This window comes from Peromyscus maniculatus, chromosome 7 (genome assembly GCF_049852395.1).
Source record: "Peromyscus maniculatus bairdii isolate BWxNUB_F1_BW_parent chromosome 7, HU_Pman_BW_mat_3.1, whole genome shotgun sequence".
Lineage (NCBI taxonomy): Eukaryota > Metazoa > Chordata > Mammalia > Rodentia > Cricetidae > Peromyscus > Peromyscus maniculatus.
In genome coordinates, this window is record NC_134858.1 from 54,250,801 (window position 1) to 54,276,355 (window position 25,555).

Below are 25,555 nucleotides of genomic sequence, written 5' to 3' on the forward strand. Positions count from 1 at the left end.
TAAGAGCACTGGCTGCTCTTCTAGAGGCCCCAGGGTTGTTGAATTCTTAGCACTGTGGTGGCTCATGACCATCTGTAATACCAGTTCCAGGTGATCCGATGTCCTCTTCCAGTCTAGTGGGCACCAGGCACAAAAGTGGTGCATAGGCAGACATGCAGGAAAAAAAAATACATCTTTTTACATCTTTTTTGTTTTGTTTCATTTGTTTGTTTTTCAAGACGTAGCTCTGGCTGTCCTGGAACTCACTCTATATAGACCAGACTGGCCTCCAAAGATTTGCCTGCCTCTGCTTCTGCCTCTGCCTCTCGAGTGCTGGGATTATGTACATCACCACCGCCTGGCTAAAATAAATACATCTTTAAAAAAAGGATTGGGACTTGAATTCTGAGAGTGAATTGAGTCAACACCCGTTTAATTGACCACCTGCTTAAATAGCTCTGGGCTGATGAACAGTCTTTGTCACTACAAACTTAACATTCTTGTCAGGAAAGGCAAGTAGATACATGATTTTACCACACATCAAGTGTTGAATGCCTTAAGAATCAACTACAGCATGTTGTAGGAGCTGCAGAGGGGGACATTGCACTTGGAAGTAGAGGAAGAGGAGACACTACAGGAGAGACACAAGAAAACCATACGGCTCCTGAGCTGTTCAGTGGCCTTAGGTATCTTTTTTTTTTGTTTTGTTTTTGGCTTCTCGAGACAGGGTTTGTCTGTGTAGCTTTGGAGCCTTTCCTGGAACTCGCTTTGTAGGCTGGCCTCGAACTCGCAGAGATCCACCTGCCTCTGCCTCCCAATTAAAGGCGTGTGCCACCACTGCCCAGCATCCTTAGGTATCCTAACAGTACTCGTGATGAGGGAGGACAGCATCATGGTGAAATCCAGTTCTCTTGTGCTCTTAGCGCTGGGCCTGTGTCTCCAGCCCTGAGAGCCCTTTTTGTTTTAGATTTATTTCTAATGGTGTACATATGTGTGTACATGCGTACATACGTGTACATACAGGTGCTCAGGGAGGCCAGAAGAAGTTAGATTCCCTGGAACTGGAGGTACAACTGCTTGTGAGCTGCCCAACATGGCTGTTGGGAATTGAACTCAGGTCCTCTGCAAGAGCAGTATGCACTTTTAACCACCAAGCCATTTCTTCAGCCCCTGAAGTCTAATTTCTTGATTTATTACTCAGTAATACTATAGTATACTTATACAAGTACTTGACAACCATGTATATGCCAGTATTTGCTTATAAGTTTTTCACTTGACTGTATTTATCTGTTTAGTGTGTTCCATAGTGTGTATGTTCCATAGCCCTTTTGTGGAAATTGGACAACTTGAGGTCATCAGTCTCTGCTTCCAGCATATAGGTTCTAGGGATCCAGCTCAGATTGTTAGGCTCAGCAGCAAATGTCCTACCCACCAAGCTGTCTTGCCAGCCAGCATTTTTCCTTTTGATATAAAATTGACGTATAATAGAATGTACAAGTACTGAGTGTATGGTGTGTGTGTACATATTCCGGGGCCTATTTTCACTTAGCATGTCCTCAGTTAAGGATGAGCACTGATTTTCATAATGGTTGTTCAATTTCTCATAATACGGATGGAGCTCAGTTAGCTAATACCCAGGCACTTTTCATACTCTGCTACCGTAATTAGACTTGGCAGATGTGTAGGACCTAGAAGTGAATTGGGTAGGTTAAATAGTGTGCACATTTTACATTTCATAGATTTCTTGACAACTGTATATGGCGTGTGTGTAGACAGGGTTTCTCTGTGTAGCCCTGGCTGTTGTAGAACTTGCTCTTTAGACCAAGCTGGCCTCTGCCTGATCACTTGCCTCTGACTCCCAAGTGCTGGGATTAAAGATGTGTGCCCCCGCTGCCTGGCTTAGACTCTACTTTTAAAAGCTTCCAAGCCAGTGAGATGGCTCAGCAGTAAAAGCTCTTTCCAACACAGGCCTGACAGCCTGAGTTCAGTCTGAATCCAAGTGAAAAGTAGGACATGGTAGTGTGCACCTGCAGTCCTAGATCTCCTACAGGTGGGAGGTGGGGACAGAATAATCTAGAAGCTCATGAACCAGCTATCCTAGAGTAAACTTCAGGCAGAAAACAAGAAAAACTCTGTCTCAGCCAGGTGGAAAGTGAGAACTGACTCCCAAAAGTTGTCCTCTGACCTTTGTACGTGACTGTGATGCACTTGTGCAAGCACTCCGTCAGACACTCACTGTCATGAACAGTAAGGGGGAGGTCCCTCCAAACAGGATTTTCCACAGGACCGACGTTTTCTTTTAGTTTTCACTTTAAAGTAGATAGCATTTTATTTCACATGTCTTTGATTAACTAGGCTTCCCAGCTAGTTTTTGAAGCTTTTGGGAGAGGGGCAAAGCATCATCTTAGGTCTTCCTAATCTTTGTGTTTGAGTTTTCCGCATTTATAAAACAGAATAGAGCAAAGTTCAGTGCTACATGCCTGTTACCCCGGGACTCTGGAGGCACAGGCAGGAGGAGTATGCAGTCGAAGCCAGACTGCCGTTACACATCAACATCTGGCCTCAAAAGCAGAAAGGAGTGAAACGGGAGACTTACGGTATTGTTAGAGGGGTTAAGTTAATGTTTGTAAACTTTGCAAATAGTGTTTTATTCCATGTATATTAACTATTACTGTCATTTTTCTTCTGTGAATTTAGAACATCAAGCCCTCATTTCCATAAGTTCCACATTGATGGATTCAACCAACCTCAGATCAAAAATATTTGGAGAAAAAAAAATACATCTATACTGATCATGTACAGACTTTCTATTTGTCCTCTAGAAAATAGTCTGTTAAGCAAGTGTTTGCAGAGGATGGCAAGTTGCCTAGAGATTAAACTGAATGGAAGAATGCACTGGAAGATACATAGATTATATGCAAATATTACATCATTTTGTATAAAAGACTTGAATGTTCATGGATTTTAGTATCCATGGAGAGGGTGGTTCGTATCTGAGAACCAGTTTTCTGTAGTATGAGGAGTGTCTACAAAGTTAGTGATAGCTGAGTCTTGTAGCTCAAGCCTGTAATCCCAGCTCCTCAGATGTCAGGGTCTTCCTAAGTAACAGTGAGTTCAAGGCCAGCTTAACTTATTTCAAAAATAAAAATGTGATTGGGATCATAGCTTAATGGTAGAGCACTTGCGTCAAATAAAGTTGACCCCAACATTGGTGTTGCCCCCTACTGCCCCAGAAATTGCTAGACTAGCTAAAGGAAGGAATGGATTCTGGAAGTAAAGATTCCCTCCCTCTAGACATACCTGACTCAAAGAAGGGGTTTTTGGTTGGTTGTGTTTTTAATTTTGAGTGTATGTGTTTTGTTTTGGGTGCTGTTTTCTGAAGCAGAGTCATGTAAGCACTAGCTGGTCTAGGACCGCCTATTTAGGCCTTGCTGATCTGATACTTGTAGTGAGTGATGCCTCTGCTTCCTGAGTGCTGGGCTTAGGCATTCTGGCTTCAATGAATAGTTTTGTAGACTAAACTAAGGAATTCTAGGAATTTGGGTTATATTTTTAAAGTAAAACTTAAAATTATTTATGTGTAGTGTATTTGCCTGTGTGTATGTATGTGCATCTTGTGAATGCCTGGTGCCTGAGGAGGACAGAAGAGTGTGTTGGATTCCTTGGAGTAGGGTGACAGGTTATGAACTGCCATGTGGATGCCGGGAATCAAACCCTGGTTCTCTGGAAGAGTAGCCAGTGCTTTTAACTACCAAGCCATTTTTCCGGACCCATGGGTTGTATTTAAAGTATTGGTAAGCTAGTGGTAGATTAGATTTGCATTTGAGGTACATTTTGAAAGCAGTGTGGAGATGGAGAGAAATGATGGAAAGTATACTGTCACTTGTCTTGATGAGGCCTGCTGAAGGCTTGAAGTAAATGAGTGGTTATACTACTAAAAGGGAAGTGACTAGTTGGGGAGATAGAAATTGGCAAAGGCGCATAGTTAAGAGAAAACTGGCTCTGGACAACATCTCTTCAGTTTTTGTTTTGTTTTGTTTTTTAAGATTTATTTATATATTATGTATAGTGTTCTGCCTGCACATATGCCTATAGGCCAGAAGAGGGCACCAGATCTCATTATAGATGGTTGTGAGCCACCATGTGGTTGCTGGGAATTGAACTCAGGACCTCTGGGAGAACAGCCAGTTAAGAACAACTCTTAACCTCTGAGCCATCTCTCCAGCCCATCTCTTCAGTTTTACATAAATGGTCTGGGAAATGGAAATTCATTCTGGAAATGAATGTGGTTAAGTATGTCATAAAATTAGTTATTGACTAGCGATGTAACTTAATGGTACTTGCTTAGACTGTACCAGGCCCTGGGTTCGATCCAGCGCAGTACCCCATAAACTACAATTACTGTTTGTTTGTTTGTTTGTTTGTTTGTTTGTTTGTTTGTTTGAAACAGAGTTTCTCTGTGTAGCACTGGCTGTCTTGGAACTCACTCTGTAAACCAGTCTGGCCTCAAACTCAGGGATCCATCTGCCTCTGCCTCTCAAGTGCTGGGATTAAGGTATGTGCCACCACCTTCTGGCTTGACTTGTCCGTACTACTCAGGCACCAGGCACACATGTTATGCACAGATATACATGCAGATAAAACACCCATGCATATAACATTTTAAATAAAGAAAAAACAAAGCAAATGTTAAAAACATGATCTCACAATAAATTAAGTGCTCTTAATACTTAATGAAAAACTCACTATAATCTTTTATTTTTTCATTTTTGTATAAACTGGCTCACAGACTAGCATTTGAACATCACAAAAACATATAAAATAGGACCAAAGCTACAAAATTTCAAGAGAGTTTGGCTAAAATCTAGTGCCTAGCAAATATTCTATTTTTTCATAGTTCTGTGCTGTTCTTCATACACATTTGGTTTATTTATCATTTGTAAAATACTGGCTTTTTGGTAGAGATTAATCTCAAAATATTAACATCTAGGTTTTAAACCAATAAAAACTAAAGCCAAACTCTGGTTTCATTTGTGGCTAGAAGTAGCAGCCAAAAATTATAAGTACGTTGTAGTCTGTCCATTTATAAGACTTGGTTTCTCATCCTCAAATAGGTTGAGATTTAGTGACCTGTGACACTTTGGTTGTCAGATAGCATGTGAGCCACGATGTGGGGTGGGTGCTGGTGACTGAACCTGGGTCCTCTGCATGAACAATCAGTGTTCTTAACTCTGAGTTATTTCTCTAGATCTCAAATAGCATGTATAAACGTATGCTTATGATCCTCTAATGTGTATAAGGTTGTTGTTTTTTTTAAGTGTTGAACTAAATAAGTTAGTGTTTAGTAGGGAAATATAGCCAGCAAAGGTATTTTAGATGATTTCCCCTCAGAGCTGTCTGTGGTATCTGTTCAACGCTAGTTAACTAAGTTGGACGTATTATCACATACAAACTCGGGGAATAATTTTTGGATCTAAAGTTACAGATCAGAATATATCTGTAGCTTGAAGTTTTTGAAAAGATAATATTAAAAATAGCTTGCAAGGTAAACCACGGACGGGGTTACTGTCTGAGAGCCCAGCATAGGTTTGTGTGGGGTCAGAGAAGCCTGAGGTCTTGTTTCAAAGATGAGTAGGGATGCCAGGTTAGGTTGTGAGAGATGGTGGTAACAGAAGAGAAGTGGGCTCAGTGGGGCGAGGGTTCTTGGGAGGGCTGCTGCTGCTTTTTGTAGGCTTGTGTGAAAAGGATGAGTAGACTCCGAAATTAGATATAATTAATGACTTATTATGTTATCTATTAAAAGTCTTCAGATGCGGGGAATAATTTACTAAATCTTAGCTATTACTGAATTTTCCCTTCCTTTAATTTTGTGTGTGTGTGTGTGTGTGTGTGTGTGTGTGTGCGCGTGCGCGCGCGCGCTTGTGTACACTCGCACACATGCATGCATGCATGGGTGTGTTTATGAATATACACAGATGTGTTCAAGGTCTATTCCAGAACCTGGAGCACTCCAACTTGGCTAGACTAATTGGTCAGCAAGCTCTGGAGATTCTATCTCTGGCCTACCCACCACTTCTGCATCAAGGTTACAGATACCAGCTGCCCAGCCCTTTAAAGAAATTCTGAAACACAGTAAGTTGTCTGACTAAGGCTGGCCTTGAACTTTGAAATTGCAGTTCTGCAGGCTGCCCCCCAGTATCATGCCATAACTATAATTTTTATCTTTTTGCAATAGGGTTGATGTCTTTAGGTTTTTTATACATTAACAATTTTTGTATGTATGGGTAGTTTTTACCTGAACGCATGTCTATGCACTATTTGCATGCTTGCTGCCCTTGGGGACCCTAAGAGGGTGTCAGATCCCCTGGAACTGGAGTAACTGAGTTACTGTTGTGAGCTGGTGTGTGGGTGCTGGAACTCAAATCTGGGTCCTTCGAAAGGACCAGTGCTCTTAACCAGTGAGCCATCTCTCCTGCCCCCAGGTTCGTTTTATGAATTCTGGAAGTTCCACTTAGATCCTCCTGTTTGCATAGTAAGCACACACTGCTTAACCTTTCACACCGGCCAAGTAGACGGTCTGTCTGCCTGTCTGTCCATTTGTTTTATTTTCAAGTGTGTGTGTGGGCGGGGGGCTGTTAGTGGTGGAGAAGGGGGCTGTGTCTGCACATACATGCTGCAGAGGCTAGATCCCGATTAGGAGAGGTTACAGAGAACTGTGACCTAAGAGGTGTGGGTGTTGGGATTGGAACTTTGGTCCTCATGATTGAGCAGTAAGCTCTCTCAACCACTGGAGCATCTCTCTCCAGCCTCTTTCATTTGTGTAGTTATCTCTTCTGTGTACTGTGTGTGTGTGTGTGTGTGTGTGTGTGTGTGTGTATGTGTATGTATGTGTGTGTATGTGTGTAGGTCAGAGGACAATTGCAGTTGCCTTTTCTCTGCCATGATGTTGGTTCCAGGGATTGGATTCAGACTCTCAGTCTTGGCATCAAGCACCTTTCTTCTCTGAGCCATCTTGCTGGCTTCCAAGTGTTCTATCTTAACTGTACTAGATTATGTTTGTGTTAATGATAGGATGTCAGACATGCTCAGGAAAAAAACGTAAGCATTTAGACTTTGTATACTCATTGATGAGATTGCCCCTACAAAGGTATTATTAAATTGAAGAAACTTCTTGTATGTAAAGAATGTGAGAAAAAGCCTGAAGAAAACTTGGAAGTCTTCTTTTCTATCATTCTTAATTTTTTTTTTAGTTTGAGGTGCTAAAAATGACTTAAACAGGAACTTTTAAAAATGTACATTATTTTTTAAGGTAACCTTTGCCCTCATGCTCCTGGCATGTCATCACTCCATGATAGCTTTAGTTGTAACAGTTGATATTTATGAAACTAAATCCATCCACTACTTGTCCCCCCTCCCCCCCCACTCCCTGTAGCAAGCATCCTCCCTCCTAGTACTAAGTTTTGAGAGTTATATTTGCAGCATGTGAATATGTAACTAGTATTAGCTATGATAGTATTTTAAGAGCTACCTTAGCTACTGTTCTATTGCTGTGAAGAAACACCATGAGCAGAACAATTTAGAGGAAAAGCGTTTTAATTGGGGGCTTGCTTACAGCTCAGGGTTGTCATGGCCTGGGGCTGGAGCAGTAGCTGAGAGCTGATGTGTGGAGACAGCTAGGAAGCAGAGAGAGAGAGAAAGAGAAGAGAGAAGAGAGAAGAAGAGAGAGAGTGTAACTGGGAATGATGGGGGCTTTTGAAATTCCTGGTGACACACCTCCTCCTACAAGGCCACACCTCCTAATTCTTCTAAACAGAAGAAACCAGACATTCAAATGTATGACCTAGAGGGCCACTGTCATTGAAACCACCACAGAGGAGTGACTAGAAAAGGAGATTTTAAAAGTGTTTGCATTTTTGAATTGTAGGATTATTTTCAACTTAGTGTTACCAAATTGATTACAATTCTGTCCTTTCACCTTCTGTCTTCCGGGTCTAATTTGCTCACTGTAAGTGGTATGTGAACTATTTAGTGTTCGTCTCTAAGATGAGGTAGATCAGTTCTGAAAGTCAGGCTTACATTCAACTTGGGAAGCTGTGTCGTTCTAGAGGGAGATTTTAATTCTGTGTCACTGTTTGATTTTTACAGGTTTTGTAGTGCATCCCTGAGCATGAGTGCAGAATGAAGCGACGTTTGGATGACCAGGAGTCACCGGTGTATGCAGCCCAGCAGCGAAGGATTCCTGGAAGCACAGAGACTTTTCCTCACCAGCACCGGGTGCTTGCCCCCGCCCCTCCTGTGTATGAAGCAGTGTCTGAAACCATGCAGTCAGCTACAGGAATTCAATACTCAGTGACACCTAACTACCAGGTAAGCTGCAGCCAGCTGAGGGAGTAGGAATAAGAGGTGAAGGTGGTGGTTTCATTCATTGAAAGTGATTTTCTAAGTCCTAGAACTACCTAAGAAAAACTTCACGTGAAATATGTATGGAGATGTTTTAAAATGTATGCATATGGTAGTGTAAAAACCACCAGATAAGTTAAAAACAATAACAAAAGTTACATCATGACCTCTGAGGTCCTCTGTGTATTGCCTGCTGGCCCCTTTTGTCCCCTTTATAGGTAACCCTTAATCTGCTTTTTCTTGCTCACTCCTTAAGGCTTTCTCTTTCTCTTTTTTTTTTTTATGAACTAGGATCTCATTATATAGCCCAGACTAGCCTTGTACTTCTCAGTCTTGCTCTAGCCTTCCAGTTGTGGGATTACAGGGTTGTGCCACCTTGCCTCACTTCTTTGTGTTAGTTGAGGTTCATTCCAGGGCCTTGTGCGTGTCAGGCAAGTGTTCTACCACTAATCCACACCCCTAACCCATCTTGTTACTACCTTTTCTCTTCTTTTTTTTTTTTTTTTTTTTGTCTTGAGGCAGGGTCTCACTATGTAGCCCTGCCTGGCCTGGAAGTCTTGGTACAGATCAGGCTGCCTGTCTCTGCCTCCAAGTGCTGGGATTAAAGGCATATACTACCACACCTGGCTTGGTTTTTTTATTTTAATTTAATTTTTCAGTGATAGAGATTGAACTCAGGCCCTCATGTGTGCCAGTAAGCACTTGAGTGTCCGTTTCCCAGAAGTCTCCTGTGAAGCAAATGTAAGGCTTGCACATGAGGCTAGTGTGGCAGTAAGTAACAGATGATTATTACATTAGGACTAGAAGAAAAAGGTGTTTGGCTGGTGGGATTGTTTTTATTTTCCAGATAGACTTACAGTTAGGTCCTGTATTAGCTATAGTTGTATATATCCTCAATGGCACATGCTTATAGTCAAAGCAGCTGTCTCAAACACTTATAAAGAGTAATTAACGCTGCTGTGTCGTTCCTTCCCAAGTTCCAGGAACCCAGTCCCTAGCACTTGCTTGCTGGGCAAGAACTGTGTCAGTGAGCTCAAATCATCAACCCATATAATTAAGTTTTATGAAAACCCCTAAAACGTGTATTTTGAAATAGAAAAGCTCAGACTGATACCCCTTCTGAAAGATGTATGTATTAGAGTTTGTAGAATTCATTTAATATTTCTTCTTTCTTTCTTTTTTCCCCTTCTTTCTTTTTTCGAGATAAGGTCTCTTATAGCCCAGACTGTCCTTGAACTTGCTGTGTAGCTGAGGATGACTTAAACTTCTGGTCCTCCTGCCTCTGTCTTCCAGTTGTTGAGATTGCAGGCAAGCACTGGCACATCAAGTCTGAGTGCTGGAGATGGAGCCCAAGGCCTCTTGAGTCCTAGACAAGCCTTCTGTCAGCTGAGCCACATCTCCAGCCCCTTAGATATTTTCTTGTCCATTCATTCTCTTAATAAATTTTATATCTGTAATATTACATAGTTGCTTTAGTTTTCTGTCTCCCCTACTCAGGGTCATTTTTATAAATTTATGAGTATTTGTGAAAAGCCTTGTTTACTAAGTTGAGGTGTACAATTTATACTGCTTAAAGAAAGTAAATTTTACATTGCTTAATCTCCTTATTTGGAAATGAAGCAGTCAGCTCTGCTGACACTAAAACTGCCCCCAACCCCCATTATTTGCTTGTTCTTGGTTTAGAGACAGGATCTTCCTCTGTAGCTCAAGTTGACCTGGAATTCACTATATAGTCCCAGTAAACCTCAAACTTGGAACAGTGACTCCTTCTTTAGCTTTTTAAGTGCTAGGTTTATAGACATGAGCTCCCACTTTTGGCTTTGATTAATAGTTTTGAAATAGGAGAAGTGCTCAGGAAATTTATTATTACATTTTGAGGCAGGCTCTCACTATATATATAGCCATGGCTGTCCTAGAACTCACTGCATAGGTCAGGCTGGCCTCAAACTCAGAGATCCGCCTGCCTCTGCCTCCCTGGTGCTGGGATTAAAGACATGTGCCACCATGCTCTGCTGAAATTGGATGATATTTTTTTTCTTTTTTTTGGTTTTTTTGAGACAGGGTTTCTCTGTGTAGCTTTGCGCCTTTCCTGGAACTCACTTGGTAGCCCAGGCTGGCCTCGAAATCACACAGATCCACCTGGCTCTGCCTCCCGAGTGCTGGGATTAAAGGCGTGCGCCACCACCGCCGGGCTTTGAAATTGGATGATTTTTAACATCTGTAAAACATGAAGTATAGGTAGGCTTATAAAATCAGTATTTCCCCCTTTTTTCTGGGACATTTCGTTTTCTTAGTATCTTTGTGCATGCAGAAATACACAGGCATGCTTTGTGGATTTATGTTATTTCTCTAAATGCATTTGAGGAAGAATGCATAGGCCTTAATTTGTCTGCATTTTGTTCACCCCAGGTTTCAGCTGTGCCACAAAGTTCTGGCAGTCATGGACCCGCCATAGCAGCAGTTCATAGCAGTCATCATCACCCAGCAGCTGTCCAGCCTCATGGAGGCCAGGTGGTCCAGAGCCATGCCCATCCAGCCCCGCCAGTTGCACCAGTGCAGGGGCAGCAGCAGTTTCAGAGGCTAAAGGTGGTATTGTGTTTCTTTCTGGGGTCACTGTATCTTTAGCGGGAAAGAACGCCTTAAGAGAGCAGGGTTTGAATTACAGGAAGTTGTGCTTTGTTTTTGTTTTGAAACCTGTGTGTATTTCCTTTTTGTCAGCAGTGCCTGATCAGAGAAACATGCACTCAGAAAGTGTTGGCATATATGAATACATGATACTCAAACACACCCGAATTAAGGGTTATTGTCATAGAAAATGAAGTGTGAGTTTGAGGTGCTTTCTTTTAGACTCAGAGTTCTTAGTGGATATGATTTTTATTGAGTACGCACAAATCTGGGAGCAGCCCAATTTGGGAATAGCAAATTAGCACCTTAATATAGTTTGGATTTAATCTTCTTATTCTTGCTCTAAACAGCTGAAATTGTGGGCATCTTTAAATCTTTGCTTAGTAAAACATGCTACTTTTGAGGCATCTTTTATAATAAAGTTTGGGGAAAATAATTGTGAATGAAGTGTCAGTATTTTCCTATGTCCTGCTGAATACATTGTGGTCCTTTGAAATGCATGAGGTAATTGTGGAGAACTGGTGGAAGCATGTGTCCCCGGCTAACCGTTTTGTCCTTTTCTACTTTTGGGTGTTTTGTGCTTGATTTTTGTAGCAATTGCTTAGTTTCCAGCTTTACTCATTTATACTTAGGTAAATCAGTGTGAAACCAAGTGCAAAAAATTAAATTAAAACTGAAGTGATGAGATGTTTTATCTTCATTTGGTTGTAATAGCCTAATTCTATCTGGTGGCTTACATGTGGGAGTGAACAATATGCCCCAGAGTGCATCTGTGTGTCAAAATGTCTGCTCTTTGTTTTCCCTAATTTAGTATTCTCCCTCTTACCTGAAAACTTGCTTTCTGGTATTTCAGTTACCCACAGTTAACTGGTTGAAAATTTGAAATAAAAAATTTCCAGAATAAGCAATATATAAATTTTAAATTCTGTGTCATCATGAATAATATTTTGATGAAAGTTCATACTGTCCCCCCATCCCAAGTGGGATATAAATTATCCTTTTTACCCAGCATACTCATTATGTATCCTGCCTGTTAGTGACTTAGAAAATCAGATCATAGGCCCCCAAGTACAAGAATAATGATACTCACAATTGGGGTATCCAGAAGAGAAGCCATAAAGTGCTTCCATTAAAGTGAAAATGTGATGGTTCTCAACTTGGTAAGAGAGGAAAAGTTATGCTGAGGATGGTAAGATGGAAGAAAAGTTATCGTTACTAATTTATGTCAGATTTTATCATAAATATGTATGTGGTGGAAAAAAAAAATTTAGTATGATAGGATTCAGACTATGCAAATAGCATAATGAAGACCAAAGGTTAACAATATAGAGGAATTTTGTGAAATTTGATGACTATCTTGGTTTAAGTAATTTCAGAGTTTACTAAGGAATAGTCTCTGAAGAGTACAAGTTATTTGTGCCATTTGGGAAAATTTGGTGTTCTTCAAATATTTTCACATTCTGTAGCAGGCTTTCTGGGCCACCAACCAGTTCCTAAGTCATGATACAGGGACTTAGTATTAGTTATGGATGTTTGGCCTTAGTTTAGGTTTCTCCTACCAACTCTTATAACTTATTTTAACCTGTTATTCTTCATCTATGTTTTGCCCTTGGGCTTTTTACCTTTCATTCTGTATGTCCTACTTCCCTGCTTCCTCCATGTCTGGCTGCCTGTCTGGCTGCTGCCTGGCCCCAGATCTCTCTCTTTCTCCCTCATTTTCGCCCTCCTCTCTTCAGCCTAGATTCCTCCTCCTCCTTATTCTGTGTGCCCTCCAGCCCCACCTATCCCTCCACTGCCTCGCTATTGGCTGTTCAGCTTTTTATTAGACCAATCAGGTGCGTTAGGCAGGCACAGTGAAATGGCGACACATCTTTACATAATTAAATGCAACATAAACAAATGCAACATATCTTTACATAGTTAAAGTAATATTCCACAACATTCTGTTTATAGAGTGGTGGCTGTGTTGGAAAATGAGGAACTACTGTGAGCTTATCATTTTACTGAGTTGTGGGAACAAAAATTTAAGGACTCTGTTCTGTAAAGGATATCTTAATAGTCTAAAAAAATTATAGATTGGTCCTTTAACAAAAAACACTTCTAGAACCCTTTTTAGGTAGAAGTGGGAGCTTTGAGATAGTCTCACTATGTAGGTGAGAGTGCCCTTGAATTTGAGATTCTCTTGGCTCCTGTTGGGATTAGAGGTGTGTGTCTCAATGCTGGGCTTATTGCTGTAGCCTTTTCCAGTTAGCCCTTCACTTTCCTTCTTCTAGGAAGTTGTGCATAAAAGTGGATGAAATATGCTTTGTTTTTGTTTTTTTCTTAAGAAAACCAGCAGAATAGAGTCTTGGGTTGGAATTATACAGTAAATTTTGGGTAGAGTTAGGATTTTTTTTTTTAATAGTTAAAAGATCTAGATTGATAGGATTTCTTTTCTTTCTTTCTTTCTTTCTTTCTTTCTTTCTTTCTTTCTTTCTCTCTCTCTTTTTTTTTTTTTTGATTAATAGGATTTCTAAATATAATTTGTTGACTTTTTGGGGGGGGGAAGTGTGGGTTGAGGCAGAGTCTTGACTCAGGCTGGCCTGGAAACTGGTTGAGGGTGTCTGCTGTCTGCGTCTGTTTCCCTGGAGCTGGGGGGCTTCTGTATACCAGTTCTCCGCGTGAGAGTGTGCGTGTGTTTGTGTGTAAACTAGCACTCTGTACCTTCATCTTGAAAGTCAGAGAACAACTTTTGGAAGTTGGTTCCCTTTTTATACCTTGTGGGTTCCAGGAATTGGACTCAGGTTGTCAGACTTGGTGACAAGTGCCTTTACCTGCTGAACCATCTCAACACCCTTGAATATTCTTTTTAATGAGAAGGGAATGGTTTTTGTGTCTCCATATAATTTAACTATGTATTCTCACTTTGCTTGCCTTTTTTAAAAAATTAAATAAAAATATATATTTAGGTTTTTTGAGACAGGGTTTCTCTGTGTAGCACTGGCTGTCCCAGAACTCACTCTGTAGACCAGGCTGGCCTCAAACTTGCAGAGATCTGCCTGCTTCTCTGCCCCCTGAGTGCTGGGGTTGAAGATGTGTGCTGCCACCACCCAGCTTGTTTCTTGCCTTTTTTTCCTGGCAGTACTGGACCCTAAGGCCTTACACGTGTTCAGGCAAGTCCTCTACCAGTGAACTATAGTCCCAGCCCTTACCTGCCATTTTTGGGGGTCAGTATTTGTATTTATATGTGTCTTACTTATTTACAGTTCTGTTGCTGTGAAGAGACACTGATCAAGGCAATTTATAGAGAAAAAGCATTTAATTGGGGGCTTGCTAAAGTTTCAGAGGGTTAGTCAGTGATTATCATGGTGGCAGGCAGGAATGGTGCTGGAGAAGTAGCTAAGAGCTCGCATCTGATTCACAGATGTGAGTCGGGGAGATTACGATAACAAACAGACTGGGCCTCACCTGGGCCTTTGAAACCTCAGTTTACCCCTAATGACACACCTACTCCAACAAGGCCACACCTTCTAATGCTTCCCAAACAGTCAGTCCCTTATCTGGGGACCCAGCATTCAAACACGAGCCTATGGAGGTCATTCTCATTTAGACAGAGACAGAGACAAACACAAAGACAGAGGGTATTTAGAAGCAGAAATTGGTTGTGATGCCTTTAATCCCAGCACGGGGAGGCAGAGGCAGGTGGATATCTGAGTTCAAAGCCAACCACTACATCCAGGCCAGCCAGGGTTACATATTAAAACCTTGATTTAAAAAAAAAAAAAAAATTACAACAAAAATACCCATAACAAAACATTGTCCTCTTACGGCAGAAAGTACAGGCCCCAAACATCAACATAAGTCTCCAGTTCTGCCAAGTCACTGTCCTCGTTATGTATCTGTCTTTTTTTTTTTTTTTTTTTTTTAAGATTTATTTATTTATTATGTATACAGTGAGTGTTCTGCCTACAGGCCAGAAGAGAGCACCAGATCTCTCATTGTAGATGGTTGTGAGCCACCATGTGGTTGCTGGGAATTGAACTCAGGACCTCTGGAAGAACAGCCAGTGCTCTTAACCTCTGAGCCATCTCTTCAGCCCCTTTATCTGTCTTCTAAGGGCCCAGTTAATTCCTCCGGAAGTGAGCTGAGGGTATAGCCCACCTGGGAAGGCAGACCTAGGCAAGTCCTTGAGGTTCAGTAGCCAGCCAGCCTAGCCTCCTTGGGGACTACCCGGATGGTGAGAGACCCTGACTCAAGAAGATGAATGGTACCTGAGGAATGACCCTAGGTTGTCTTCTGGTCCCACACGTATGTACATAAACACACAAATGAATATTGTCAGAAAGAGAAGAGTTCAGTTAGCTTTTGTCTTAGACTCTGGGGGTGTAACTCAGTGGTAGAGCTCTTGCTTAGTATGTTCAAATTCCTGGCTTCAATTGCTAGCACAGCACGGGAAAAAACCCCTGATTTTTAATTTGGTGCTAGGAAGTGTATAGGTAAGTGACAGAGTGCGTAGGATCGTTAGTATGAACCCTCCACCTGCTAAAAGAGGGTATGAACTATGGCCATAGCTTAGTGGTAGAGCACTTACCTAGCATACAGGAACCCATAGATTCCCAGTACAAAATGAAATACAAAATGAAAACTAAAAAGATTAGACATTCGAACTTTAGAGGACATTCATACTATAACATCACTTAATGGTTTATTTGAACATAAACATTTTGTTTCATGGTACATCAAAAATTTTAGCTTATACCAAATCAGATATTATTTTCTAAACTTGACTAAATCCTGAATTTTTGTACAATTTAAAATATTATCTTAGAGTAATTATAACAGTATCCTAAGATACACTCATCTGTTTCTAGCCCTTGAGTCTTCTTCCTGTTAGTGGTAGGTCACTTTTGGGTGCTCACTTTCCCTTGTCTCTCTTACTCAGTTAGTCCTCAGATCCCCACTGTAACTCAAGCCATTCTCATCAGTTACAATTCTCCCCAGAGCACAACTGGCTCCCTTCCTTCCCCCTCTTCTCGGTCCCCTTTCCTTGCCTAGTTTTCTGTGTATGTGATGTGTGTGTGTGTCGGGTAGAGGGTATGCACCTATTTGTGTGTGTAGACCTAAGGTTGATTATTGGGTATCTTCTATATTTCTTTCCATCTTGTTTTTTGAGGCAGTCTCTCACTGAACCAGGATCTCCTCATTGCCGCCAGAGTGCCAGCGAGCTCCTGAGCTCCTGAGATGTACCTGTGTCCAAGTACTGCCTATAACCCTTGTGCTGGGCTTACAGACATATGCTAATGTGGCCAACTTTTGTGTGTGTTCTGGGGATTCAGTCTCGGGTCCTCGTGCTTACACGGAGAACATTTTTTTCCATTGTGCCATCTTTACAGCTCCATTCATACCTTCTTTTACAATCTATACTGTGGTCATGTCAACTGAAATACATGAAAATGAAGAAGATAAATATCAAAGTTGATTTTTGCAAGATTAGGTTCCTTCAAGATCCGGATCCTGTTTCTTTCTCATGTTTATTCTTCCTACCAATGCTTAGCTTTTAGCCAGACTGAACTGGATTTTGCAGATGGACTGCATGAGATTATACCCTTGCTGCTGCTCCTGCATTCTTCACAGGACCTCACGTTGCTAACATGTACTTGTCTTTAGGTTTCATTTTATAAATCACCTCTTGGATTTCCCTCCCTTGGAAGGAGAAAGTGATGCTGTTTCCGTGTGCTATTATGGCTTTTAGTAATTTCTTTACACCCACTGGGTTAGGATTTACACTAGATATGAGCAAATTTCTATGGAGTTATGGTTTTAACTTGTGATTGACTCTTGAACACCTGCATTGGTTCTGCTGTGTTCTATCTTAGCAAGTACTTATGAAATGGCTAAGTGAATAGTATGGTAATATAATTATTAGTCACTGATCACTCCCTACAGAATTATCTAAGGCAAGGGTACAGATTTTGAGTTGATCTTTGTTTTAAATTTGAATTATATTTTAAGTGTTCATACTAATTTCTGGTACTTGGTGTGTAATTCACTTATTGTCTTGATTTGAGTATGGATGATGTGTTAAAAGTTTTGACTTCTCATATCTTTGAAATGTATCCCTGCTCAGGTGGAGGATGCCCTGTCCTATCTTGACCAGGTGAAGCTGCAGTTTGGTAGTCAGCCTCAGGTCTACAATGATTTCCTTGATATCATGAAGGAATTTAAATCGCAGAGGTAAAAGATTTCTGTGACTGCATTTAAGTTTATGCTTGGCATGTTTTTAGAGGGAATATATATATACACAATTACTTCCTTTTTATGGATTATTATTTTTATTGGGGGAGGCTTTTGAGACTAGAGTCTTGCTATACATAGCTCAGTGGCTTTGAACTTTGAGCAATCCTGTTGCCTCAGCCTACAGCTATGTATCACTGTATTTTGGTTTTATGATGGAAATTATAGAGCACTTAGGCTTTTTTTTTTTTTTTTTTTTTTTTAACTTAATCTGTACCAGTAAATTTTAACTAAAATCTACCTTGGTGTTTATTTCAGTCAGGGAAGTAACACTGGTAAATTTTTAGGATGCTTGATTTTTATTGTAATTGTTGTAAGATGCCCTGATTCTCTGGCATGGCTCACAGGACACAAGCCCATTACAATTCATACTGGTATGTTAAAGGTTGGGTCTGGCTTGGGAATTACAGTTTCAGGTGTACTGTCTGTGCAACTCCTTGATAGACTTGTTGCCATGAATAAAAAACAGTGACCAAGCCTATCGCTCTAAAGCTAAATGGCTTTGGAATTTGAATTCTTTGGCCTTGATTATTAGGCTTTCTGTTTTGAGGAAACATAGTGAGAAGTTAGTTTTCCTCTAGATTTTTTTTTTTGTCACGCTTGCCTTTCATCATTTTCCTCTTTGTTTTTGTCAGCATTGATACTCCAGGCGTGATTAGCCGTGTATCCCAGTTATTTAAAGGCCATCCTGATCTGATCATGGGCTTCAATACCTTCTTGCCTCCTGGCTACAAAATTGAGGTGCAGACTAATGACATGGTGAACGTGACAACTCCTGGGCAGGTTCATCAGATCCCCACCCATGGCATCCAGCCCCAGCCTCAGCCACCACCTCCACATCCTTCCCAACCTTCAGCCCAGTCAGCTCCAGCTCCTGCTCAGCCAGCTCCTCAGCCCACACCTGCCAAAGTCAGCAAGGTGAGTTGTGGGCAGACACTGAATCCCCTAGAAAGTACTTCTCAGACATTCCCCTATGTGAGACTCAGATATATAAGTTGCAACCACGATGTCATCAGAGAAGATGTTGACATCTCACCCCAATCCATGGTTCATGTTTATATACTGCATTATTTAGATACTCACCTAAGTCGTCATGCCAACAGATTGTAGGACCCTGTCCTCAGCTTCTGTTTAACTAGCCTCTGACCTGGCTTTGTAGTAGTCCTTTGACACCACAAGTAGGAAAAGGGTGTGTGTGTGTGGTTTGCTTTGTTTTGTGACTTGGGTTTTCTATGTTGCTCAGGCTGGTCTAATAATCCTGGGCTTTGATGGTCCTGAGTAACTGGCACTGTAGGTGCTGCCAACACACCTAGCTCAGAAGTGATTGTTTTTCTCATGGTAAAATTAGACTCTTACTCACATGATTGTCATTTACATCGTTGCAGAGCTGGGCATGATGACATCTCTGTCAATTTAAGTACGTGGAAGGTGGAGGCAGGAGGATAAGGAATTTGAGGATATCCCAAGTTGTATAAAATACTGTCTAAAAAAAAACACAATCAAGTTACTCCGTTTGCCAGATCACCTGATAACTACAATAAGTGGAAGATATTCTTGATCTAGATGTGTTAGAATAGTTGCTAGCTGCATAGGATTAAATTTTAGTTCAAGCAAATTCAACGTTTTAGTTGTACTAGCCAAATTTCATGTTCTCAAGAATCACCATGTAGCTGGTGGCTCTTGTATCTAATGGCACAAAGAAAGAAGATTCTAAAAAAAAAAAGAAAGAAAGAAGATTCTATCATTTCTGTCCTATTGAACAGAGCTGGTCTAGAAACATCATTTTGGATTACAGGAAAAATGGAGTTGTTATTCTTGACATTAAAAAACTGTAGGATGAGCCTGGCTGTGGTGGCACACGCCTTTAATCCCAGCACTCGGGAGGCAGAGGCAGGCGGATCTCTGTGAGTTCGAAGCCAGCCTGGTCTACAAAGCGAGTTCCAAGACAGGCTCCAAAGCTACACAGAGAAAAAACCCTGTCTCGAAAAACCAAAATATATATATATATATATATATATATATATATATATATATATATATATATGTAGGATGAGTTCGTTTTTGTTTTTTTTTAATTTGCACCTGTTAAGCTTAAAAATTGCATATGAAAAATTTATCCCTATAATTAGAATGGCTCCTCTTTTGAAGTTGTATTTAGGAAATTTGATGTTGAGATAGTGTCAGAATGTGAGAACTTTCTCCTATCCTGTTGTATATATATGATTTGAATTGAACCAAAATAACTTGACTTGGAAGTAGTACTTAATGGCTTAAATGAGTAAATAAAGGATATGGGTTGATCAGATACTTTGGGTTTTTGTTTTGTTTTTTTGGGTTTGAATTTTCTTCCCCAGTGTCATACCACCTGTGCTCTGGAGGAAAATAAAGACTTTTTTCTTTTTAGCCTTCCCAACTACAAGCACATACTCCAGCCAGTCAGCAGACTCCCCCGCTCCCACCGTATGCGTCCCCACGTTCCCCACCGGTCCAGCCTCACACACCAGTGACAATCTCGTTGGGAACGGCCCCGTCTTTGCAGAACAATCAGCCTGTGGAGTTCAATCATGCCATCAACTACGTTAATAAGATCAAGAACAGGTTCCAGGGGCAACCAGACATCTACAAAGCATTTTTGGAGATTTTACACACATACCAGGTAAGAGGGTTACTCGTTTATCCCTTTTTAAGCAGGTCTTATGATCCTGGGCTCTGGTGATCCTCTTGCCTCAGCCTCCTGAGTAAATGGGGTGCCAGTTGCCAGCACACCCAGCTCAAAAATGTTTGTTTTTGTCGTGGTCAAATTAGACTGGGCTTACATAACTACCAGCTTCAGAGTATCTAATCTGGAAAAGCTACAGTATCCATTGTGCCCAGGAGTTCTTATTGAGAATATTAACTGGTTAGAATGTAATGTGTGGGGCTGGAGAGATGACTCAGAGGTTAAGAGTACTGAATGCTCTTCCAGAGGTCCCGAGTTCAATTCCCAGCACCCACATGGTGCCTCACAACCATCTGTAATGAGATCTGGTGCCCTCTTCTGGTCTGCAGACATACATACAAACAGAACACTGTATACATGATAAATAAATAAATCTTTAAAAAAAAAAAAAAAAAGAATGTAATGTGTGTTTGTGAAGCCAGGTTTACTTGCCTGCTTGGCTTGCCCTGTAACATCTTGTCAGGAGTTTTTAAGGTCACTAGCTTATTAAGATGATGCTTGTTTCATAGTGGAAGTTTCTGAGGGTAATTTGTGTATCATGATTACTTTACAAGAGAACATGCACAAAGTTTTCTAATGTTTTGTGTTTTATCAGATTAATTAAAGGAACATTCACATGTTCTTAGTTTTATAAATACCTGTCATTCAGCATCGTCTTCTCAAAAGACTCTCAAAACAGTAATTAAATACTTCCTTTAATGTATTTTAAGTAGATAACATACTTTAGCCATACCAAACATTTCAGAAAATAATTGTTGTGTGTGTTGTAGGATTCAGAAGAGTAGCTCCCTTAGTATGTATCATCTGTCCCCTTCTGTCATTCTTCAGAAAGAACAGCGGAATGCCAAGGAAGCTGGAGGAAACTATACTCCAGCTTTAACTGAGCAGGAAGTGTATGCCCAGGTGGCTCGTCTCTTCAAAAACCAGGAGGATCTGTTATCTGAGTTTGGACAGTTCTTGCCGGACGCCAACAGCTCGGTGGTAAGTTTCAGTTAGACAAACTACATTATTTAAGGTTGTCATCGTAAGTTTGAAAGCTACAGTTACAGGGGACTTTTTAGATGACACTCTGATTAGAGTACTGATATCTTGTATGTCTTAATCAGCTTTTAAGCAAAACAACTGCTGAGAAGGTTGATTCTGTGAGAAATGATCATGGAGGCACTGTGAAGAAGCCCCAGCTGAACAACAAGCCACAGAGGCCCAGCCAGAATGGTTGCCAGATCCGCAGACACTCTGGAACAGGAGCCACACCACCAGTGAAGGTGAGAGTAGACAGAGCAAGTTAGCATAGGTCACAGAGACCCCACAGAGCTGCTTAGCAGCTTTGCCAAGGCAGGCAGGAAGAGCACTCACTGTGTGTGTGTGTGTGTGTGTGTGTGTGTTTTCCTGGGTTCTCTCTGCACTCACTGTGTGGGTCACTGTGTGTTTTCCTGTGTTCTCTCTGCACTCACTGTGTGGGTCACTGTGTGTTTTCCTGGGTTCTCTCTGCACTCACTGTGTGGGTCACTGTGTGTTTTCCTGGGTTCTCTCTGCACTCACTGTGTGGGTCAGTGTGTGTTTGTGTGTTTTCCTGGGTTCTCTCTGCACTCACTGTGTGGGTCAGTGTGTGTTTTCCTGTGTTCTCTCTGCACTCACTGTGTGGGTCACTGTATGTTTTCCTGGGTTCTCTCTGCACTCACTGTGTGGGTCACTGTGTGTTTGTGTGTGTGTTTTCCTGTGTTCTCTCGGCACTCACTGTGTGAGTCAGTGTGTGTTTGTGTGTTTTCCTGTGTTCTCTCGGCACTCACTGTGTGAGTCAGTGTGTGTTTGTGTGTTTTCCTGTGTTCTCTCTGCACTCACTACGTGGTTCAGTGTGTGTTTTCCTGTGTTCTCTCTGCACTCACTGTGTGGGTCAGTGTGTGTTTTCCTGTGTTCTCTCCTCTTTGCTCTATGAGCTTTGGCTCTTACTTCATTACCGAGACTTCTGAATTTTTCTCATGATTTGATGTGTTAAACTTACCTTGTGTTACAGGAAGAATACTTTTAAACTGATACATCATAAATAAATGAATGGTCTCTGAGGAAACTCAACTCTTGTGAGCGTAGTGCCCCTGTGATACAGAGGCTTTGTTCAGTCACTGGCTAGAGGTCTCTCCTACCCCTGGTTCTTTTTGGGTTGACAGATCTTCCTTATATTACCTTAGTCTTCAAGGAAAGCAATCTGGGCTGTAGCAGTGGGCAGTCTTAAGATGCTGTTGGTAACTCACATTAAGTAGACACTGATGGTCTGTCAGTAGAAAGCCCGCTTGCTCTGAGTGTGTCTGTGATAAGAAGGAAGCTGAATATATTCAGGGTTGAACGTCTCTGGGAATCGAGTATAGGTGTCTATTGAACTTGGTTAAAGAAGGGAAGACAGTGGAAGGGGGTGGGTGTCCGGGGGTCCAAGGGCTGGTGCCTTCTGAAAGGTTGCTTTGGTGCTTGCAGTGGTTTTTCTTCAGTTCTGGAGTCAGGTTGAGTGGAGTAATGGCGTGGTGCTTGTTTTTTAACTTCAGAAAGTTCCGTGGATTGCAAGAGTCAGCAAATCTAAGAGCTCTCAGGTCTGTTTCCTTTACACCTGGTAACCCACAGGTAGAAACAGTATGTTAATGCTAGTTCTGACACCCCAGAGAGACAGGAGCTGCTCAGGGTTGGTATAGTTTCCTCACAGGTATGTAGTGGAGAAGTTTTAAAAGTCAATTTTTCGATACAAGATTTTTCTGTATAGCCTTGGCTGTCCTATAATTGTGACTTAGCCTTGGCTTTGTAGACCAGGCTGGCTTTGAACTCACAGAGATCCGCCTGCCTCTTACCTCCCAAGCACTGTGATTTAAAGGTGTTTGTCACCACGGCCTGGCTTTCAATTTGAAATTAGTCTGATTAGTGTTGTAGCGACACCTGTACTGTCAGCACTGAGGTGGGCCGGGCAGCAAAGGAGCAGCTGGGCCTCTTGAGTTTGAGGTCAGCCAGGGCAACAGAGTAATACTCAAAACCCACAGAGTAACAGTATTAGTGGGAATGGCTATGCTGTCTACTAGACAATGAACTAATTACTTTTTTTTCTATGAATTTTTAAGTTGAAGTAGTAGTGTAGGTTAAAAATTTTTTTTTAAACTCCAGATAGTTTATGCCAGCCTGGAAGCCGTTAGTGTGGTATTAGATCTTAATAAAGATACTTCTGGCTCTGGGAAAGTGTTTTGGTTAGTGTGATTACTGCCATGATAAAATACTGGCCAGAAGTAGCTGGGGGAGAAAGGGTTTATTTTGTTTACATTTCCACATCATTGTTCATGATGGAAGGAAGTGAGCAGGAACCTGGAAAACAGGAGCTGATGCAGAGGTCAGGAGTAGTGTTACAGGTTCTTGTGACTTGCTAAGCCTGCTTGATGGAGCCCACAAGGTATGGGGTGCACCCTCCGACTTCACTAATCAAGAAATGCCCTACACCTGCCTACAGCCTGATCCTAGAGGTCCCTCCTCTCACATGACTCCCGCTTGTGTCAAGTTGACATGAAACTGGCTAGCACAACTGACCCTTTGTCACTTTGACACAAAAACACATCATTTTTCAAGTAGAACCTTTTCTTTTTCATTTGTCCCCAAAATGGTTTATTAATATTAGTATCAGAATATAATAAAACATAAATAACTTTGAAAGTCCCACAGTCTCTACAAATTCAAACACATCAAAAGTTCAGTCTTTTTAAAATATTCAGTCTCTTAAAAACCTGAAATCTCCTTAAAAGTTCAGAGTCTCTCCATTATGGGCTCCTGTAAAATCAAAAATGAGCTAAATCCTTTCTTTAAGAGGGAACGACCAGGGCACAGTCACAGTCTGAATAAAGGCAACCAAACTAGCTGCTTAAATAAGTGTATCCAGTGTCTGAGATCCACTTACAGTCTTCTGGCTCCGACCACTGCTGCTGCGCACACGGGTTGTCCTCTGGACTCAGGCTGGCTCCACTCCACTGCTGCTGGTCTTAGCAGTCCTCCCATGGCCCTCGCACCTCCAGAGTGCTTGGGTCTTGTAATGAAACCAGGCTGCCCTTTCACCAATAGCCTCTCCGGGCGCTTCATGCTGCCAACCTCAACTTTCCCTGCTTGACTCCTTCCTTGGGGCTTCAGTTGCTCCTCAGCTGCACCTTCTTCACCAGTGGTTTTTCCTTGCCTCTTCCAGTACCAAGCCTCAGCTGCTCGCTATGGCTCTTTCATGCCTTCAAAACTAGTAACACCTGGGAGACTTACACATGACCAAGTTTGACTGCCACTTCGAGGTATGACCTTGGCCACCTCTGGCAGGTTTTGTGTGCTCTCAGAGAACACTTCCCAGAAGATGCCACCTCAGTGATGGTCTCTTCTTAATTGCCACTCCTTTCTCAGCTCAGCTGCTCAGCGTCAGCTGTGCCCGCGATGCAGAGGTTTCACTTTAACAGTGCTGGGGGCTCTCTTCTCTCCCTCTTTCCCTTTCTCCCTCTCCCTCTTTCTCCCCCCCCCCCCTTTTTTTTTTCCTAGACAGAGTTTCTCTCTATAGCCCTGGCTATCCTGGAACTTTCTTTGTAGACCAGGCTGCCCTCAAACTTGCAGAGATCCACCTGCCTCTGCTTCACAGGTGCTGGGATTAAAGGTGTGCATCACCATGCCTGGCTGGTGCTGGTCTTTTAATCACCGCTGATTCTTCAGCCTCAGCCGTCCAGAACCACAAAGTCTTACTTAGAACAGCAGATGGCTCCAATAGAATCTTTAAACTTATCTCTGACCTTCACAAGCCAGGCTTAAGTTATGCTCGTAAATGCCAGTAGGATTTTCTGAAAGGAGCAGAGGCAGGAATATCGTGAGATTAAAGGCAGCATTAAAAGGGAAGGAAGCTAATTCTAAACTTTGGTCACAGGAGGGGACATCTGTGAGTAGAGTGATCTGTAAGCCTTGGATGAAGAAAGAAATTGTCAAGGAAACTAAAGTAGAAGAAAAGGTTGTGATAGAAATTTGTGACTGAATTCTCCTTTGTTCTAAGTTATTAGCAGTAGTAGAACCATTTTAGCAAAATTAAATTCATTCTGTGGTGTTTGTTTTTGTTTTCTGTATTTCTTTTTTTAATTCCAGAAAAAACCCAAACTGCTGAGTCTAAAGGAGTCTTCAATGGCAGATGCCAGCAAGCATGGTGTTGGGACTGAGTCATTATTTTTTGATAAGGTGAGTAATGGGTAACATATGATGTTAGTTAAGGACAATCATCTAATCCCCAAGGTTTTGTTTCAAAAGTGTCAACTGATTAAGATTTTTTGGCATTGTTTTTATTTAATCCTTTGGGTTTGTTTTGTTTGAGGGCAGAATCTTTCTGTATGTAACTAGGTTGGTCTTGAACTCACCTTGTAGCCTAGGTTGGCCTTCAGTTCCTGATCCTTCTTTGGCCACCCAAGTGCCACCACATGTAGCCCACCTATAGTTCTTTATTTCTTTTATCTTTTTTTTGGGAGGCATCTTACTACATCTCTCTATGTAGCCTTAGCTGGCCTGGGACTTACTGTGTAGAACAGGATGACC

The 25,555-nt window shown here is 41.6% G+C and overlaps 1 protein-coding gene across 7 annotated transcripts in view; it reads left to right on the forward strand.

Annotated features, from left to right (window-relative positions):
* Window positions 1-25,555, forward strand: part of Sin3a (SIN3 transcription regulator family member A) — a 67,883-nt gene that overhangs the window by 9,645 nt on the left and 32,683 nt on the right. For 6 of the 7 annotated variants that reach the window (XM_076576355.1, XM_076576359.1, XM_076576354.1 and 3 more), the window contains exons 2-9: window positions 8,125-8,346; window positions 10,789-10,965; window positions 17,111-17,217; window positions 17,913-18,195; window positions 19,682-19,933; window positions 20,825-20,977; window positions 21,103-21,261; window positions 25,115-25,204. In XM_076576355.1, the coding sequence (XP_076432470.1) occupies window positions 8,158-8,346; window positions 10,789-10,965; window positions 17,111-17,217; window positions 17,913-18,195; window positions 19,682-19,933; window positions 20,825-20,977; window positions 21,103-21,261; window positions 25,115-25,204 (1,410 nt within the window). In that variant the 5' untranslated portion in view covers window positions 8,125-8,157. Of the gene's footprint in view, window positions 1-5,460; window positions 6,112-8,124; window positions 8,347-10,788; window positions 10,966-17,110; window positions 17,218-17,912; window positions 18,196-19,681; window positions 19,934-20,824; window positions 20,978-21,102; window positions 21,262-25,114; window positions 25,205-25,555 lie in introns of those variants that run through there. The other variant, XM_076576356.1, reaches the window with a different exon arrangement.